The sequence below is a fragment of the Macrobrachium rosenbergii genome, chromosome 6, assembly GCF_040412425.1.
Source record: "Macrobrachium rosenbergii isolate ZJJX-2024 chromosome 6, ASM4041242v1, whole genome shotgun sequence".
Taxonomy (NCBI): domain Eukaryota; kingdom Metazoa; phylum Arthropoda; class Malacostraca; order Decapoda; family Palaemonidae; genus Macrobrachium; species Macrobrachium rosenbergii.
In genome coordinates, this window is record NC_089746.1 from 29,946,919 (window position 1) to 29,966,662 (window position 19,744).

At 38.9% G+C, this 19,744-nt stretch overlaps 3 protein-coding genes across 9 annotated transcripts in view; 1 reads left to right on the forward strand and 2 right to left on the reverse strand.

The window, feature by feature from the left end:
• The window catches only part of LOC136839409 (motile sperm domain-containing protein 1-like), a 30,106-nt gene extending 19,822 nt beyond the window's left edge, over window positions 1-10,284 (reverse strand). Inside the window, exon 1 of one of the 5 annotated variants that reach the window (XM_067105408.1) lies at window positions 10,132-10,283. In XM_067105408.1, the coding sequence (XP_066961509.1) occupies window positions 10,132-10,228 (97 nt within the window). In that variant the 5' untranslated portion in view covers window positions 10,229-10,283. Of the gene's footprint in view, window positions 1-7,951; window positions 8,542-10,131 lie in introns of those variants that run through there. The other 4 variants (XM_067105410.1, XM_067105409.1, XM_067105411.1 and 1 more) reach the window with 4 other exon arrangements.
• Window positions 10,285-16,729: 6,445 nt separating this feature from the next.
• LOC136839412 (uncharacterized) overlaps window positions 16,730-19,744 on the reverse strand; it is an 84,549-nt gene continuing 81,534 nt past the window's right edge. For both annotated transcript variants that reach the window (XM_067105418.1, XM_067105419.1), the window contains one exon: window positions 16,730-17,797. In XM_067105418.1, the coding sequence (XP_066961519.1) occupies window positions 17,771-17,797 (27 nt within the window). In that variant the 3' untranslated portion in view covers window positions 16,730-17,770. The remainder of the gene's footprint in view (window positions 17,798-19,744) is intronic.
• MED21 (mediator complex subunit 21) overlaps window positions 19,254-19,744 on the forward strand; it is a 215,570-nt gene continuing 215,079 nt past the window's right edge. The window contains exon 1 of one of the 2 annotated variants that reach the window (XM_067105421.1): window positions 19,254-19,412. Coding sequence is in view for 1 of the 2 variants with exons in the window: in XM_067105420.1 (XP_066961521.1) it covers window positions 19,336-19,412 (77 nt within the window). In the remaining variant the exon portion in view is untranslated. The remainder of the gene's footprint in view (window positions 19,413-19,744) is intronic. The other variant, XM_067105420.1, reaches the window with a different exon arrangement.

The following is a 19,744-nucleotide window of genomic DNA, read 5'->3' on the forward strand; positions in this document are numbered from 1 at the left end:
GGAGAAATACGTTTACTACAAAAAGTTTTTAAATATTCGCGGATAAATACTTATAGGCCTAGGCAAAATTTTAAATCACGCGCATTCCATTTTGCTGACGTTCACGGATCACGCTGTTGTTTTGTTTACAAGCGTGATCCTTATTTTGTGCTCTTTCTTTTTCTTTTAAAAAGCATCCTGCATCTCAGGTTCTTCTTCACTTTGTCGTAATTTTTGTACCAGTATTTTGTTGTTTTTTTATGAAAATGTGTGCAATTTCATGTAGAATACAACAAAAATTTGATTTTAGTTTATAAGTTTTGAAATATTTTCATATAAATCACGATAAGTGCCAAAATTTCAATCTTCGGTCAACTTTGACTCGACCGAAATGGTTGAAAAACGCAATTGTAAGCTAAAACTCTTACATTCTAGTAATATTCAATCATTTACCTTTATTTTGCAACAAATTGGAAGTCTCTAGCACAATATTTCGATTTATTGTGAATTTTTGAAAAAAACTTTTTCCTTACGTCCGCCCGCTAACTCGGCCGAAAATCTCAGAAATTGTTTAGTCACTTTGTCGTAATGTTTGCACCGTTTTATATTAGCCGTTACATAAAGTTTTATATATGAAAATGTGCGCAATTTCATGTAGAATACAACAAAAAATAACTCATGGTTGTAGTTTTTATCAGTTTTGAAATATTTTCATATAAATCACGATAAGTGCCAAAATTTCAACCTTCAGTCAACTTTGACTCGACCGAAATGGTCGAAAAATGCAATTGTAAGCTAGTAATATTCAATAATTTACCCTCATTTTGCAACAAATTGGAAGTCTCTAGCACAATATTTCGATTTATGGTGAATTTTTAAAAAAACTTTTTTTTACGTCCGCGCGTTACAAATTCATGCATCATTTTGTGATAATATTTTCTCTGTGTTGCTTTCATCGTTTTACAATTTGTTATATACCAAAATCTTTGCAATTTAGTGTACAATACAATGAAAAAAAATAACTCATTAGCTTTAACCGTTTTGCTCACAGGGCAATTTGTATACAATTATATATGACTTTTTTTGCGCTGTCATATATTCCAATATTTATATATGATGATATTTTTTTTTCATTTCTGATGGTTGCATACTAAACTTCAGGCAATGACAAAAAAAGGAGCCCAAAATGAACTCTTAATCTTGAAAACTAAGTGTGCTGTGATTTTTTTAAAAAAACTTTCTTTTCGCTTTGGCACTAACTCTCAAACCGCGCCGGCATACAGGAGACGCTTTTGTAAATAGAGGCTCAGTGTTTAAGGGTTCATCTTTGCGACGAAGGTGTACACTGATGGCCGACAAAGCATACATAATTGCCCTTGCCCTTGGTGCAGTACCAATAAAAACAACCAGATATGACTGTCACTTGCACTGAAATACAGACCATGACCCATTCACTGACAGTGGTGGGTGCTCCAGGTAAATTGTAACCTCTGGCTCTCACAAGTCTTGGCATCTTACTACAAGGTGAATAGATAGTAGGAGAGAATCCTATACTTCCTTCTACGATGCCATGCCAGTTACTAATAATGATCGCAAGGTACTGCAAATCTAACACTGTTTAAACTTTCTTGAAAGGCAAGTAGTGAAGATCGATTACACTTCCCGAAGGACAACTGTCGAATAGACGTCAGGGGCATACAGTGCATGAAAGCTAAGGAGGTAGAACCTGTTCTGACATCCTTAGCCTTCCTAAAAAGGAGCAAAATGCTTTCCTACTTCTCAGTGTCTCGGAGAAGGTTGATTATAGACTGGACGTCGGGGGCACACAGTGCCTGAAAGCTATGAGGGGAGGTTGTACTGATGTGTCTAGCTTCCACTAAAAGTAGGCCAACAGCTCTCCAGAAACAGAGTGGTGTCACGAAAGACAAGTCCATTCACAAGAGAGAACCATACATTCTTAGACGGAGGGTGCTAGAACATTAAAGGTCATGAAAAAAACCTCCTATGCTTCCATTCCTGCTCAGGTCATACCGTAAAACTCCAACAGAAAATGAGCTTCCAACTCTTCTCCAGAGCCAAGGATGCAGTAGAGTTGGCGTTAGACCACCGGAAGCTGGTGCCGGGTGTAGTGAGCTGGTGTCAGGCTGTGGGTGGGGCCAGCAGAGCTGGTCGTCAGCTAACTAATTGGTCGGGAGCTGGTGGGCACTCCTAGCCTTATTGTCCGCATGTACCGCTATTGTCTTGTTGTGTACCTGCGGCGCAAAATGTTGTACAGTGAACCGCCCGTATTCGCGGGGGATGTCCCACAACCCCCTGCAAATAGCTAAAATCTGCGAATACTTAAAACCCCTCTAAAAACACTTAAAACTACCCATTTTGATAGTTTAAACACAGAAAAACCCTGTAAAAATGCATATACCTGAGTATTTTAATAGTTTTATCACAAAAAGTGCAGTTATTCATGAAAATACAGTAATTAGTGAATATTTCTCAGTGAAAAATACCGCGAATGGACGAATTTTCCGCGAATAATGGCTACATATGTTCCAGAGAGAAACCCGCGAATGCGTAAGTCCGCAAATCATGAGAACACAAATACTGGGGTTTACAGTAAACCTATATGTATCGCCTTCAACTCCATCACGTTGATATGCATCTCTTTCTCCTCCGAAGACCACTTCCCCGAGACTTCCAGATTCCCCAGAAGCGCTCCCCAACCTACATCCGATGCGTCAGAAAAGAAGTCTAGGTCGGGGCTCACCAGAGCGAGCGACTTCCCTTCCGAAAGTCTTTCTGAGGACCTCCACCACCGCAGATCCTCCTTTATTTCTGAGGTTATCGGAAAGACATGGTTGTCCTGATTAACTTTCCGATCCCAGCAAGCTCTTAAATAAAACTGGAGAGGTCTCATGTGAAGTCTCCCTAGTCTTAAGAATTGCTGCAGAGAAGCCAACGTCCCCAAGAGACTCATCCACTGGGTGGCAGAGCAAGAATGAAGCGATAAAAAGAGGTCTACCTTCCTCAGACAGTCTTCCACTCTTCTGAGTGACAGAGAAGCCCAAAAACTTACAGTCTATCAGAACTCCCAAATAGATTATCGTCTGTGTGGGAGTCATTTGTGACTTCTCGAAGTTCACTGTTAGTCCTAATTCCTGGGTCAAGAGGCGAGTTTTTTGTAAGTCCTTCATGCATTGATTCTTCGTGGGAGATCGAATTAGCCAATTGTCCAGATATAGCGAGATCCTCACTCCCGCTAAATGTAGCCAACCCGCCAAAGGAGCCAACACTCGAATGAAGATTTGCAGGGCCATCGAGAGACCAAAACAAGGAGCTTGAATTTGAAAGATTTGGTCCTCAACAATGAAACGTAGGCATTTCCTCGAATCCGGGTGAGCCGGAACATGGAAATAAACGTCCTGCATGTCCAGGGATATCTGCGTTTTTCACTAATTCTATTGCCTTTTTGTTCAGAAGAGAGGACACTTCCTTCAACAAGGCTGAATACTTCTCCTAGCCAATGGAGTAAGCTGTCAATACGACAGGAGTGTCGGTCAATGGTGGATTCTCCTTAAAGGGGGTAGAGTATCCCTCTTTTAAAACTTTGACTACCCAATGATCAGCTCCTCTTTTGCTCCATCTCTCCCAAAAGAGACGAAGCCTGACCCCTACAGGAGCATGAAGGACTAAATCCTCACTTGCAAGAGGAAGATCTGGAGGAAACAAATGCTGTTTATCCAGAGGGGAAAACAGGAGGGCCGATTCCTGTGGGGTCGAAACACCTTCGCTGTGAACGAGACCCACAGTTCGCGCTTCTTCAGGACACCCATGGCATACAGGGCAGCTACTTCATGCGATCCATCTCTGACGGCTCTATCTGCACAAGAGAGAAAATTCTCCAGGTCTGAGGCTTCAGCACACAAGGAAGGAGATTCTTGAAGCTTCTTGGCAACTGCTCCCAAACACTAGTCAAGAAAACACCTCGAAGGCCTTAAAAATACCCTCCAACAGGTGATCCATCTCCTGAGCTGAAAAGAACGTTTTTGCCGATGCAAGAGCCGATCTCCGTCCTGAGTCAGTGAACACAGAAAAGTCCCCCTGGCAGGCACTCCCCGGGAAGGAGCTTCTCCTGTTGCATAATACAAGTACTGCCTACATGAGAGATGAGAGGGGGGAACACTAAAACAGGCCCTTCCTTGATCCCTCTTGTCAGAAAGCCATTCCTCTACTTGGCAAAGAGCTTTCTTTGAAGATTTAGAAAGAACCATCTTAGGAAGACTAGTCGAATCCACAGGCTGATATCTCATCATGTAAAACGAGCCTGGAGAAGGAGAGGACAGAATGAAAAAACTGGGAACTGCTGAAGGCGGCACTTAAGGAGTGTCGCATACGGCGTATAAGACGTATCCTGCTCCTCTTCTTCCAAAACAGAAGAAATCGGAGATGTCACCTAATCTAATCCAGGGGTAGTCTGCGCTGCAGGTTTCTGTAAAAGATGAAGGATATTATCCAGTTTTTTGTTGCAAAGGTTCGAGTGCTGGGTCCAAAGCAGAAGGAGGCTTATCCAAAGCTGTAGGGCACTTGGAAACTTGGCAAGGTTTGAGCGCTATCGGAAGTTCGGCAGCTTCAGGGCGCTCCGACGAAAGAGAACGTCCGACCCTCTCAGGGCGCCTGACTGCGTCAGGGCACTTGGCCGCATCAGGGCGCTCGGCTGCATCAGGGCACTTGGGTGCACCAGGGCGCCTGGCTGCTACAGGATGCTTGTCTGCTTCAAGGCACTCAACATGACGTCCCACTGAAACAGGATGTTCCGAAGAAATGGCGTTCACGCGAAATCTGGAGCTGCTCACCCGAGAGGTGTAGAGAGCTAGAACCTCGCTCCTGGCGCTGAGGAGAGGAGAAAAAACGCTCTGGAGTGTCCCACTTGCTGCACGAGGGTAGAGGACCGAAGGAGAGCTCCCTCATTTTCTTGTAAGGGAGATGTGGGGACTGATCTTTACCGAGAAGCGCCTCTGAGCAGGCAAGAATCCTCCATGAAACAACGAAGACGGCTCCTACGAGGCAACGCCTCTTCAGAACTTGACAAAACCAATGCACTTCCGAGATGCCTTTCCAGTGGCTGTCCCTAGTCGCAACCTGGGATGCAACAGGTTGGACTGGGGAGACGACTGCCTGTGGGCAGACCCCACTGTCCTCCCTTGGGCTAGCGGTATGCCTCCTCCCAGGTAGAGGGGGTATGGTAGTGACCTGCGCCTAGGAGAATCAGACGATGCACTTCCGAGACGCCTTTCCAGTGGCTGTCTCTAGTCGCAACCTGGGATGCAACAGGTTGGACTGAGGAGATGACTGTCTGTGGGCAGACCCCACTGACCTCCCTGGGCTACTGGTCTGCTTCCTCCTAGGTAGAGGGGAGTATGGCAGTGACCTGCGCCTAGGAGAATCAGCGGGACAAACAGCCGTCCCCTCCACTACACATCTAGAAAGACGCCTTTCCAGGCTGTCTGTTGATACATGGGACCGGCAACAGGCTCAACTGAGGTGGCGAATACCCATGTGTAACCCCCAGACCTCCCTTGGACTTCCAGTATGTATCCTCCCGGTGTATGGGAGTATGACAGGGAACTTTGTCTAGGAGAATCGAGGGACGAGTCGACAGTTCCTCCACTGCACAATACTTCACTATCACAAGGTTAACATCTGTTAACCTAAAACAAGACTGGCAACGGCACGAGAAGGAAGCGAGGGAGCCAGGCGTGGGAGCAAGTGGATAAAATGCGCAGGAAGGTTAGCAGTGGGAGAAAGATGACTTAGATGGTGCCAGGGTACCAGTAACTGGCGCAGAGCGCCCAAGAGTGAACACCGGGGCACCAGAGAATGAGCCTTGAGTGGCCGAAGCGGGCGCCTAATGCCCGATAGGCGCCCGAAAGCTGGCACCAAGCATTCTGCAGTTGGCAGCAGTCGAGCCAGTAGCTCGAGCAGGAGCCGAGCGTTCTGTAGTTGGCGGCCGTCAAGCCAGTAGCTCGAGCAGGCGCCGAGCGTTCTGCAGTTGGCGGCCGCCAAGCCAGTAGCTCGAGCATAATTCTCCCCCACTGTGTTCCTGTCCTTACATTTTTCAGTTCTCTGCAAAGGAAAGTGTAATAATATGTTCAATTGGTTTTTTAAGAACAAATTTATGAAGTACACAGTACCATTATCCAGATATCTTAATTCCTTTAACATTCATATCTCAATACTCATCAAATGTTATTTGAGACTCGCTGGTCATTTCATTCTAAAAAAATCGGTCCGGAGCAAATACAAGGTTACGTTTATTACACTACTCGGAAAAGGAAGGTTAACCTTTACGGACCAAGATGAAGTACACAGAATACCATCATATCTACGTCTCAATTCCTGTCACACGTTTGAGATTTACAGTTATGCCTTTCAAAAACGAAAATATTGGTCGGGTAGATAACGTAACATTAATATTTTACACTAAAGAAGAGGCAGCGAACGCAAAACTGTAAGTTTCTTGACAAAGGAAATTCAGTTTGGTAGCAAACACATTATACGCTATTCAGAAAAAGAAAATAAAGACCAAGATGAAGTACACACAGTATCATCATACATACAAGTCTCATATTCTAATTAAGACTGAGACTTGTAGATAAGAAACAAAACCATGCTACTGGTTCGGCAACAAACACAATGTTTACATTCACTAGTAAAGGCAAAATCGTCGGTTAAACTACGCTGTCAGTAGTTAAACAATTGATTATGAGTTCGCTACTGTTGTGAAATATGATAAATTAAACAAAACAATAAAAAACAGTTCTGAATGCTGTAAGCTCGAAAGCTCCCGAAATCAGCGATAAAACATCACCAAAATCCGCTCTCTGACCGGCAAATTTAAGAACAAAGCTGACAAAATTTTACCCTGTTAAGCCCGCTCAAACAAAATAAAAAAATTTTTTTTATTCATTTAAAGGTAACAACGAAAATATATTTGGCTTCACATGTTTTCTGTACAAACCTCCTTTATTTTCATATAAACAAAGAGATATGGCAAAATTTTTGGCTGCCAAGCCTCAATTTCACTAACAGTGGTCAGCAGGGGCATTTAAAAGGCCAGCTCGATCAAGAACAAGAACGGTGGTCACCAAAAGCAGCCAATGTTAGTGGACAGTATAGATATCTCCACCACCAGCATCTTCACACTCAGAAACAAGAAGGGGGGTGTGTAATTAATGGCGAATTATTTTTCTCTCCTAAAAGATGAATAGTTTATTTAACATGCACAGGTGCTGAAAAAATCTAATCAGGTAACCAATAAATAACTGCTAAAACAGAATACGGATAATAATCAAATGGCTTGAAAAACTATTCCTGCCGAACTACCCTCACAAATTTCAATTGTTAATGCATTAAACACATTATTATTTCATTAAGCACACAAAGAAAGAAAAATCATTATGGATAACTAAAATTTACTCAACACTGTTTCTTCAGGAAACAAAGTACAGTAAATGACAGACCTCAGGGTAAAGCCAAAAACAAGGGATTAACCTCGAGGGTGAGATCAAAAGGGATAAACAGATATGACAGCGCTGTATTCTTTTCCTGCCCCCACCCTAGCAATCTTAGAAAGGTAAATGGAGTATAGTGGAACTGAACTCTCTACAGGTACAAATGCTCTGTAGTTATGCTACTCAAGTAGTGTACCCACAGTTTCGAGCTGTGGAGACATTATCAAGGAACCACAAATTAGCCTAAGTGCTGAGGGATGGGACCAAGGTGATGCAATGGAGTTCAGTAAAAGTCTGGGTGTTAAGTGTGGCTAAGATCAAGTCAATGCATATCAGTGTAAACTTACACAACCTTAGAAGCCATAACAAGCACAGATAATGATATCCTAATCACAAGATTACTTAGCCTACCAAGCAAGAAAACGACACTGAATTAGGCTACAGGCCTAACCCTATAATGTACTAACCTATCATAATCAGAACTTTCCACAAACACAGATAACAAAACACTGTTGCAAACCCCAAGGTCACAAAAACGTATCATTTCCTTGTCCATGGAAACTGGCCTAAAGGATATTGGCCACGTTGGATTCAACTACGTTGTTCAATGACGCAAGAATTTGCGTAGTGCGTTCTTCGCAGTTTTGTTCCCAGATCACGACAATGACCGAGCCTATGTCACGACGTAATTTCAAGCCGTAATACTACAAACCCAACAGCATATTGGCTAAATGAGTAACTTGAGCTAAGGTAAGCTACTCAAGTAGTAGTTTTGTTTGTTCTATCCCCTAAGCTACGTCTGGGCTTAGCAAAAATATTTCCCGTGATATTGACTTCTTACCCGAACTATCGCAATACTTATTGCCAATATTAATCCTTGAATCGGCTCTCACACATTTAACTACTTAAAATTGAACTTCTCTATATTTACCACAAAATATAAACCAAGAAACACGAGAGCAAGGTCAGAAGTGTAGCTCCCGACGATGAGTACGAAATACGACAAAGGGAATTGTTTTTGATAAACAGCTGGGTAATGACGTCACAAGTAATGACGTCATGGCGCGATATTCAAACCATAAATTAACTTTAACCGAGCTCTGGAATGAGGTAAATAAGTAATACATTTCAAATTTTGATTGACCCCATGAAAAAATATATTTTTATATGAAAATTCGATCACTGAATTGCGGATGAACTTGAATCCCCGGTACGACACGCAAGCACTCTGCCATGTAAATGCTGCTTTTTCCTGGTTTTAACTGAACTCTTTCTGAGCTACAGATCAGCTTCCACAAGTCATACATGCATATGCATACACACACACACAATATATATATATATATATATATATATATATATATATATATATATATATATAATGTGTGTGTGTGTGTGTATATATATGTATATATATATATATATATATATATATATATATATATATACATATATGTATATATATGTTTAGTTATTTATAAAGGTCCATATACACGTTGCAACCATATATTTCGATATACTCAATGCTTCTATATCCCTGATATATGTGTGTGTGCGGCTGGGTGGGTGTGTATGTGTGCGTGCAAGCGCGAAGCTCATTTACAGCTTGAATAACGACAAGTTTGATTAATTTTCCTTAGTTTAAAGAACTGTTGGACAGAATATTTAGTAAAAAATTTTGTCATTTGCTCCTTGAGTCCGATGAGAAAGTACAATTGGGAAGACTTGCAAAGAGACGTGTAATCTTTTCTGAAGCAGTATGTATCAATCTGCGAATAAACCATGTTTACTTATGAAATAAAATAAGGGGCGAAATAAATGAGGTAAGAAAAACGAATTTACAGACATTTTGTCTGCAATTTTAGCTGACAACGTATCCTACTAATGCAAATGGAAATGAAATAGAGGAAACCAATGAAACGATTAAGTCTATTTACATTCTGTAATGTGAGTGTACTGTACATGGATTAACTAATTTTGCTGCCGCAAAGAACAAAGATTCTTTCTCCTCTTTTCAATATCTTTTCTAGTATTACCCTAAAACCTACTTGTTATCAATAGGGAAAATGCCAGTTTTAATCCATGTTTACAACCTCGAACCTTTCCTGAACCACTTCCGGGTCGGGTTTCCTAACCCGCTATATATTTTTTTATTTATGTTTTTTTTATCAGTAGGAAACAAAGATAGGTGAAATATTTTCCACTCAAGATTTTCTTGAATTTCGATTAAGAATCGAATATACTAGAGTAATAAATATGCATATCAGCCTTAACGTTTAAAAACATTTAAACACCACTTACAGTATTTTGGTTTTGAAAAAACTTGCACTTGCATTATGAACCTGGTCTGTTCAAATCCACATATATCTAACTATTTAATCCCCAAAACGCAAAGAATGATTATATGAAAACCTTTAGAAAAATCCTCTGAAGTAGGACTAAAAGCCACCAGCCCGCAAGTCAAGACGCATCTTCTTGGGTCCAGAGTAGAACAAAGAACACGCTAAGAGAGACGAACATGCGGAAGAAAATTCTCCCTCACACACCTATTTTGCAATTAAGAAAATAATAAAATTTCACTTATGATGGTGCGTTTGAAAACTGGTTTACAATACAATAAGAGAGATAAGCCTAATTAGAGACTAACCGATATTTTTTAGGTAGTTTACGGTGGAGGGAGAGACTGCGACATCCGGCTCAGGAGATGGAGTTGACGGGCTAGACCCAGCGTCGAAGTTCTTCATCTTTGACTGTTGCTTGACCACGGGTCGGGCAGGTCATGGCACGTGGGTGACTGATAGGAAATGACTAAAAGGTCTTTGACTCTTTGTTTTCCCACGAGAGAGAGAGAGAGAAAAAATGAGCATCAACTTGCGCGCCAACGATTATCAGCGTAAAAGAAGTAAACGAACATATAGTAAGAACGCTGTAATTGATTATAAAATGACTCAACACTTAAGGTTATAGATATGAGACTCTTAAAGCCTAATAGAGGCATTCTCTGAGTAAGATATAAATAGCAGCTGCTGTTCATTTTTAAAGCGACTGTGTACTACTTAAGTTCTCTTAAGTGATATGTGAGAGACAAATCAGATTACAAGGAGGGGATGTAACAGAGAGCTATTGCTGTACTTTAAATTAATACCGCACAGAAAACGAAAGAAAAAAGCAAGACTTGAAAGCCCTTCTCATTTTTTAAAGAGCTGCTTTGGATGACTAACAGGAAATAACTGCAGAAAAAAGAAAATGTATTATTAAACACACTTGCAAAAGCAGAAGTGACGTACTTTTACCACATTCCCCTCATTCGCATTTCAATATATACAGTATATATATATATATATATATATATATATATATATATATATATATATATATATATAAAACTAGACTTATTTTAGATATTTTAGACTTATTTTGATATTTTTCCTCCATTTGATACCTTATTGATACCTTATTACAGTGTATCACAGATAAATAGTAAAGTTAAGGCGGATCTTATTAGCAGTGAGTTTAATGGTCTGTCACAGCCATGAAGATTATGATGCAGAAGGACAACTTGGCTGGATAAAATTTTATATTCAGACATGCATATGATAATGAAAAAAAAAAACGCATATCCGAGGAGACAAATATAGAATTTAATCATTGCAGTGAACTAGAATGATACATATTATGATGAAATAAGGAACCCTTTTGGTAGTTATTAACCAACTTATTTACCTTTCCTTCTGATTTTCCAGATTTTACACCAACAACTGGCTTCATATCTACAGCAACATGAGCACTGCAAGACATTCAGTATTCAAATTTCTTTCCTCCGATTTTAAGTTATTCTTTCGACCATCTGATTGCCTGGAAAACATCATTTTTGCTCGATAAGAAGTATACTTGTCTAGTGCTTATGACTTTAGGGACCAGGTGACTATTTAAGAGCAAAATGTCCGTTCTCAGATGCTGAAACCATCCACCGGGTTTTGGAACAAAATAAATGACACAACTGAAACATTGGGCTATGGAGAAACCACGTGCGTCGTACAAGCACTGAGAACGTCTATTTTTAAATCTTTGTGTACTTTTGCAGTATACCTTGAGTGTTTTTATTAAGACTCCTTTGTTTATGTGTGTGCAGTTTTTACTTGTAAATAACACAAACAATGAGAAAAACTATAGACGAAACCATCTCAGATAATCACATGGCGACATTTTCTTTGAAAGACCATCCTATAGGTTATAAACAACGCGCCGAGAACCAGATTAGGCTTAATGTTTTGGGTATCTTTGCCCACGGGACAGGCATACGCTGACAAACAATTCTATACCGAATGGGTATTTGTTGATTAACTTGGTACTTTTTCTTAATTGAGGCTTTCTACCTTCGTGTATCATGCAAGTGAAATGTACACTATTTCACATCTATATTTACCTTGATCTGTAAATTTCGGTAACCCATTGCAGTGCGTCAAGGACAGATCATAACGTTGTTTTTTTCTATTAGCGCGAGAGTTTTTTCTACATTCAAACATAGCCTGGATTGAGAACCAGTTGTATAATTTCTAAAAGTGACTTTTTGTGATGAATTTCCGCTGACTGTTTACAGCAGATAATTTACGCAAAAACGCTGTATGTACTTTTAAAGCTCTTCTGTCGATAATGGGTTATAATCTGTTTGTAATATTCCTCAAGGTCAACAGAGAGAGAGAGAGAGAGAGAGAGAGAGAGAGAGAGAGAGAGAGAGAGAGAGAGGAGGGGGAGGGAAGGAGAATGGTGGTTAAATCTGTTCACATATTCTTTTAAACTTCACGTTAAAGGCAAAAAATCCGTTTGTGGCTTTGAATACGTAACCACAAAAAAAAAAAAAAAATCAAATGTGACCCTGTCGCCCCAAGGAGTCATGATGTACCTGGTGGTTGGTCGACTGGCGTTTGTCACAGCTAGGGTTGAGAAGGACATCATGCTGTAGCAATTTCATCTCTTAAAGTCCTGCTTAGAACAAGGTGTTAACACTTCCCGAGAGTAGAATGGACATGGACTCAGCATTCATTGTTTATAAGTTGGTAAAATAAATGAGACTAAAGTTAAACTTTCTATTAGATGCCTTTTCAACATTACCATTTGGGCTACGTACATAAAATGTTGAAAATATGTTAAAGAAATATGCATACATTCACTCACAATATTATTATAGTTCCCTAAAGCAGGGAAAATTCAAGTACTTTTAAAAGGTAATGCCGGCAAGTCAGGTCCTTGGGCTTAGTTTTTTATTTATCAGTTTATTCAGTTTTTTTTTTTTTTTTTTTGTCTACGAACACATTTCTTCATCAGTCACGGGGTTATGAAATATGTTGCAATCTTTGTACGAATTATCATAGGCCTTTAATTGGTAATTCAGGAAGCTAAGCTGAATTAATAACCAAATGAATGACAACTCGACTTTCAGTACCGCTCATCAAAGCCATTGTTTCGAGTGGATCAGCTTTCCCACGGTCACCGAGATTAATATCGATGGGCTGGCCTTGGCTTCGATAAGCCACTTTTGCCCGGAGGGAACAAAGTAGAGGACAAGAGAAAGTTCGTGGACTTGGTGGCTGCTACCTTGGGTATACTTTAACCTCTATTAACTTGAATACATATTTAAGATTTCCCCGAAAAGACCGTGCATTGAGCACACACACAAATAATTATATATATATATATATATATATATATATATATATATATATATATATATATATATATATATATATATATATATATATATGTGTGTGTGTGTGTGTGTGTGTGTGTGTGTGTGTGTGTGTGTGTTTATGTATGTATGTATGTATATATATATAAACAACATAAAGCTGTTTCCATTAACAAGGGTTGACACCCCAGAAAAGAAACAATAACACAAACTCAAACCTCTGAATCGTTAACATATCTGCATTTTGTCTTTTTTAGGGGCTCATGCTGGAAGGGCACATTCTGGTTTCTCTGCAAGTTTTTAAGGATGAGGCTGCTAGCCCCACGCCCTTTTTCTTAATTCCAGCCGACAATGGTGCCCATTTACAGATGGTTGGAGTTGCGGGGGTTGGGGGTGAGCATTAGCCTTCTAAAATTTAGTTTTTTTTCTTGTGATATAAACGTCTCTCTCTCTCTCTCTCTCTCTCTCTCTCTCTCTCTCTCTCTCTCTCTCTCTCTCTCAAGATGTGTGCCACTCACTTGTTTGTAATGAGGTTAAACTTCTCATATCCCTTTTTATTTCTTCTTTTTCTCTACTTGGTCCATAAAATTGGGCATCAAAACCGAAAAAAAAAAAAAACCGTGGAATCGTTCAAACGTTCGGGGTAAAACAATACTCTGGAAACGAAAAAGGAAAATACTAAGCTGTTTCGTGAAATGCAGAAAAATCAGATGACCTAGGTTTAACGTTAGGTTTATCGAGATCATTATCCCGCCGAGAAACGAGTCCTTTAGATGTCTACAGAGGATAATTAGCCGTTGCTTCAGATGCTGCCATAAGAAGATTTTAGAGGAGAAAGAAAGTAAGCTCTTCACGGGGTGGGTAAAAAAAAAAAAAAACTGAGCTAGCCGAAGAAAATAGAAATGGATGAATGACAGAAAAAAAAACAGAAAAATTAACAGAATTCTGTGGGTGTTGGTGTTTGTAAGCTACCCATTCCGTTAATGGTGATGCTGTTGCTGGATTAAAAACCCATTTGGAAATATATACTTATGTGTGTACCTTGACCTTTGGAGATGTGATTATATATATATATATATATATATATATATATATATATATATATATATATATATATATATATATATATATATATATATATATATATATATATATATATATATATATATATATATATATATATATGATATATATACATATATATATATGCATTATGCAATTAATGACGGGACCTCATTTAAACTTGTAAATTTTCCTGAATAAATATCTCCGTTAGATATCATCCAGTTTAAATAAGGTCCTGTTATTAATTATATTAATGCACAGAACAACTGTGTAAGTGATAAAAAGTTATATATATATATATATATATATATATTATATATATATATATATATATATATATATATATATTTATTATATGTATGTATGCATGTATGTATGGATGTATGGGTGTGTGTGTGTGTGTGTGTGTGTGTGTGTGCAAGCGCGCGCATGAGCACGAGTGTGCTCTCAAGAAAACTGCGAAAGTGGCGATACATGGAATGAAAGGCAAATAACATACAACATGCAGTCTTCAAGGAAAAATGGTAAACTTCGTCGACGAGCTTTACCCTCCAAAAGTTATCAACATTTCCTTTCACGTCCCTCCTAATCAACGACTACAAAACCAAACATCGACAAACAACTGACTTCAGTCCAGGCAATTGCAGCAATTTTTGAAGCGTAGTTTTTGAGGAGCCACCTACGTGGACAGCTCTAAAATGTGTGAGCACCATAGCAACCGAGCGCCTCCAAAGGGCAGTGTAAAAAGAAAGGTTAAAAAAAAAAGAATTTTACTCTCAGGGGAGATGATATTTTAAGTTTTCTAATCTGTTATCCTCTCGGAGCTGGAAATATTCTCCTTAAATGAGTTGACGACTTATGTTTGTCAGAAAATATAATGACAAACGGTGGTGAATGTATATTTATTTTTATTTTAACTTAAGGCTTCTAATTTTTACATCTGTCTGTACACTGTAACTGTTAATTCTTAGAAGATGATATTTATTAGTCTTCTTCACTATTGCCTGTTTTTTGTATGGGTGATTTCATCATCTCTAGAACACGCGTGATGTGATTTAAGTATATCCTTATAAGATGCATTTTTCTGGATAATTGATGCCACATATCTCTGTAACGAGGCGATTTCATTTTAGTTTGGGGAAAAAATGAATGTTATAAGTTAACATAAAACTTTCAATACTGCGTTTGTTCCAGGGTGATTACATGTGTCAATTATGATGATTACATACCAGTCCTTGTCCTGCCAATTCTTTGTAATGTTGCTGAGTAGATCTTTCACCTTTACGGTAAGACTGCTCTTTTGGCGGAGAGTCCAGAGGTCCATGCTAGGCCTCGCAATCCTCACGTAATCTGAACTCTCGTCAGATATGACATTTCGGTTGGTCGTGCTGAGTCCAGATGTCAATACCAGTTCTCTTATTCCTATTCAACATTCTACACGTACTACCTTGAGGCAAGGCCTTGTACTGACATAACGCCAGATTAATTTAAACCAAGCAACCTTAGATACTGTTTATGGCTTTAGACACTGACTGCCTGACAGCCAGTTTGATTATAGGCTGTAATAAGGCACTTACAAGAAGCTTTGTCAAAAAGTCTAAAATAGTTTAAATCGACTTTAGTGGTGCTATTTCAACAAGGGTTCTATTTTTTAATGAACACTACTTACCACGTCTGCTGTGACACCGACATGTGAGAAAATAGTTACACCATCTTCTATAACTCTCACCATCACATTGTGATTTATTTTGGGATTCCACCTATGGGCCTCCATTCGGTCCTTCCTTTTATTTATTAATTTTACAATCCTCCAGAATCTCTAGCCAGTATAGGGCATTTCTTTGATTGGATATACGAGCATTTCAGGGCATTATACGATGAAATATCTCAAATGTACAGGTCATTATTGGATTCATTTTAATAACTTTTTTCCACGTCGGTGACCTTTGTTGTCAAGACTGTATAGTTACATATACATATATATATATATATATATATATATATATATATATATATATATATATATATATATATATATATATATATATATATATATATATATATATATATATATAAAGTTTTGTGTATTTACATTTATATCAGGCATTACGTGACGGAATAAAAATCTGGACGACTTTGCATATAAACACTAAAACCAAAAATAAACGTCACGGTAGCTTCAGTAGCATATACGTAAATACACAAGAATTTTGAACAGTTGAATAAAACAAAACAGAGCCTTGTCTGCATTGAAAACTAATGATTTTGTGCTGTATCTTTGCAATGTTTGTAATTAAGGTTTATATGTATTTGCAGTCTCGTGATTACGTTTCCTGGTGCTGGAAACGTAGGCAGTAAATTGCTGTCTTCTTGAAAGTTCAGAGAGAGGTAAAATGAAACAATAAGAGAAATGCTGAAGAACAAAGGAAATTCATTTCTTTTCTCGTAGCCTGTAAATTTTTATTCTAGTCAGAGGTTACTGAACGTGACCGTAACAATTGTAAAACCTTTATTCTTTTGATATAGATACATTTCTTTGGTATTGAACATCATTCAGAGGAAAAGGAAAGCTCATTGGAAGTTGTTGAACTAAAAAAATAATTGTCCAGCCTCTTGAAATAATATAACAGACGTTTAAGACAGTGATACGCATATTTCAGAAGAGAATTCAGCGGTAGCTTATAGAATAGGGTACTTTGTTCGAAGAAACATTACTTCCGAATACCCTTACTAATGTGAAGAGGAAGAGAGGTAAGAAGAGATTGCAAAGCTGAAATCTGGATGAAAATAAGCTTTAATTGTAATAATGTTTTTAACGGAAGACGAAGTTATAATTTGTAGGTGAACACATCAGGTATAAAGTGGCATGCACAAAGGTAAGACATACTAATTGCTCAATGTTATCAGCCACTTCATTAAGTTGATGCTCCTAATGAAAGTTGATTTTAAGGGGAGTTTTGTTACGTAAAGAACACAAGAAATGGAACTTAAAATAGTACAGATGAAGTATAAATTCCTCCTCGTCATATCACTAGTCGTAAAGAATCACAGAAATAAAAGTAAAAAAATAAGTAAATCCCAGTTAAATTAATGATTTGAGTCAAAACAGGTTTTCTGCCTTCATTTCTACTCGTGATTTTGAAGGGATGCTCTCTTATAGTCACTTTATTCAAGAAGTTAAAAATGAATTGTGGAAAAAGACATAAAAATAAAGAAGCTTCACCACTTTCTCAGGGTTAACTGTGTATTATTTTACCATCTTATTTTCCAATTAGCTACCGATCTATAAACATGTTATATGAATGTTCACTGTGGAAGATCGCCCTGTGATAATAAGTACATTGGTTTGTGACAGAATATGAAGGAGCCCTATGAATTAGGAAGGAAATGTAAATAATAACAGGAGAATAAAAACAGAAAAGAATTAGTATGGAAAGAAAGAAAGATAGAAAGAAAGCAAGAAAGGTCTCGAAATTTTCCTGAAGTGTTGACGAAGAATCCTGCAGGGATGACGAAACGGAAGAACTGCTTGAATTTAGAGGAATCTGTAATCATCGGCGTTCTGAAAGAAAGCAGAGGAACGGAATCAATTTAAAGGATTCTCTGTCAAAGAAAATTATATTTTGATACTAATAAATACTAACAAAATTACTTCTATGTACTTTTGAAAATTGCGTTCTTTTATTGTCCTGATGTATCTTAACGCAAAACGAATGATTTCATGAAATTTAGGCTGTCAAGCCAATCACTGGGAAATTTTCGGGCATTTAGCGCTCAAGAAAGTGAAAAGAGGGAATTGGGGTGGTTGGAAAGCAAGATAAGGAGATTCAGAAAATTAAGATGAAGCACAAAAATCTAAAGGAGTGATAGTTAAAGAGGCTGGACAGCAAGATTGAAGAAAAGAAGCGGAAATGGAGGTAAAGTAAACAGAGGCGTCATTTCAGATTTTTGATGGGGAGGGCGGGTCGGCGAGCGAAGCGAGCCTAATCACCTGGAGATTTTTTGATTTTGAGCTATTTTATGTGCTTTTTGAAGCACATAGAATAGATAGATAAATAGACAGATATAACTTAATGTGATGACACATTTGAATTTCGGTAGGAATAATGGAAAACCAGCTGCTGTTACTTTTTGGGGCTTGGTGGGGCGAGGGGGGCAAGTTGAGGCGGGGGGGGGCAACTTGAGTCGGGGGGGCCAGTTGCCACCCCCAGGCCCCCGCCTAAATGCCGCCCCTGAAAGTAAAAGGCTAAAAAGTAGGTGCAGCTAAGGGCCGCGGCCGTAAGGATGCTGGGAACACCCTTCAGTAAAGCCGGCAGTACACTGTGTGAGGTTCACTGACGGCATTACCAATGCAGGGTACTGCTAAATTAGCTGGTTCTACATAAAGGGAACCAGCTAGCCTATGGCACCTACCCGTTTCCCTAGATTTTATCAAGGTGTGCATGCCAAAGGCCTACTTTGAGATGGTTCATTGTTCGGAAGAGAAACAACAACAACAGTTATTCTATAATGCTCAGACAGCGAAGTGGTAGGTACGGTGAGAGGCGTAATGCTTGATGGAGTCACTAATAAACTCATTTATTCATAACGTTTCGATTCCCCCCCCCCAACAAACCCGCCTTACTTTTCGGACATGCTTTTCACCGAAACTATCAAACCTGAAACTGGAAAGTGACGAAAAATCTCTCTTTTTTTCATGTAGGATTCGAGCTAACATACACAGTAAGCGTAAGGTTACCGAGGACCACCTGCATTAGTCTCCCATCTCAGATTCGAGGCTTTCAATGGAAAGCTCTTCCCGAAAGTTAAGGAAATCGTAAGGGTAAGAAGTCACGGCGGCTATTAAAATGCACAGCTCTCTGAATGTAGGCTAATCTGTAGATTCTGCCTATATCTTTAGATATAAATTTATTCATATCTTTACGCACCATAGAGGCTTAATAATAACGACATGTTTCCTGTACACTAGTACTACGTAGTTTCTTGTGCCGCCACCAGGGCGACGCTGCTTGCAGAATGCAGAGTTGTAGTCGTAGATCCTTCAGTGTGTGAATATGTGCTTAGTGTGTCACGCAATTTATTTCATTCATTATCTTCATAATGGTATGTTGTGCAGCATATAACTGCAGAAACGGGCGCAGAAATGTTCCAGGGGAAAACGGAATAACAGTTCACAGGTAAGCAAAGCATATTGCATTTTACTGACCCACTATTTTGTGCTAGCCAGTTAGGCTAATGTCTTGTTACAGATGCCGCTATGCCTTCTGTTCATTTGTCTCGTATTTTCAGCATAGTACTGCGGTGCAAAAGTGCTGTCACGATTTCAGTTTTGAAATCAGAACATCATTAATCTTATATATGCCAAGTGATATAAAGTAAAAACGATGTTTTCGTTATTATACAGTAAATGCATAGTAAAAAGTAGGCTAGTTGCTGCTTGTGTCAACACTTCTCGTCTTTTACACAGTTAACTCTGATGATTGGGACACCAGTTGTATTTTGTCAGTCA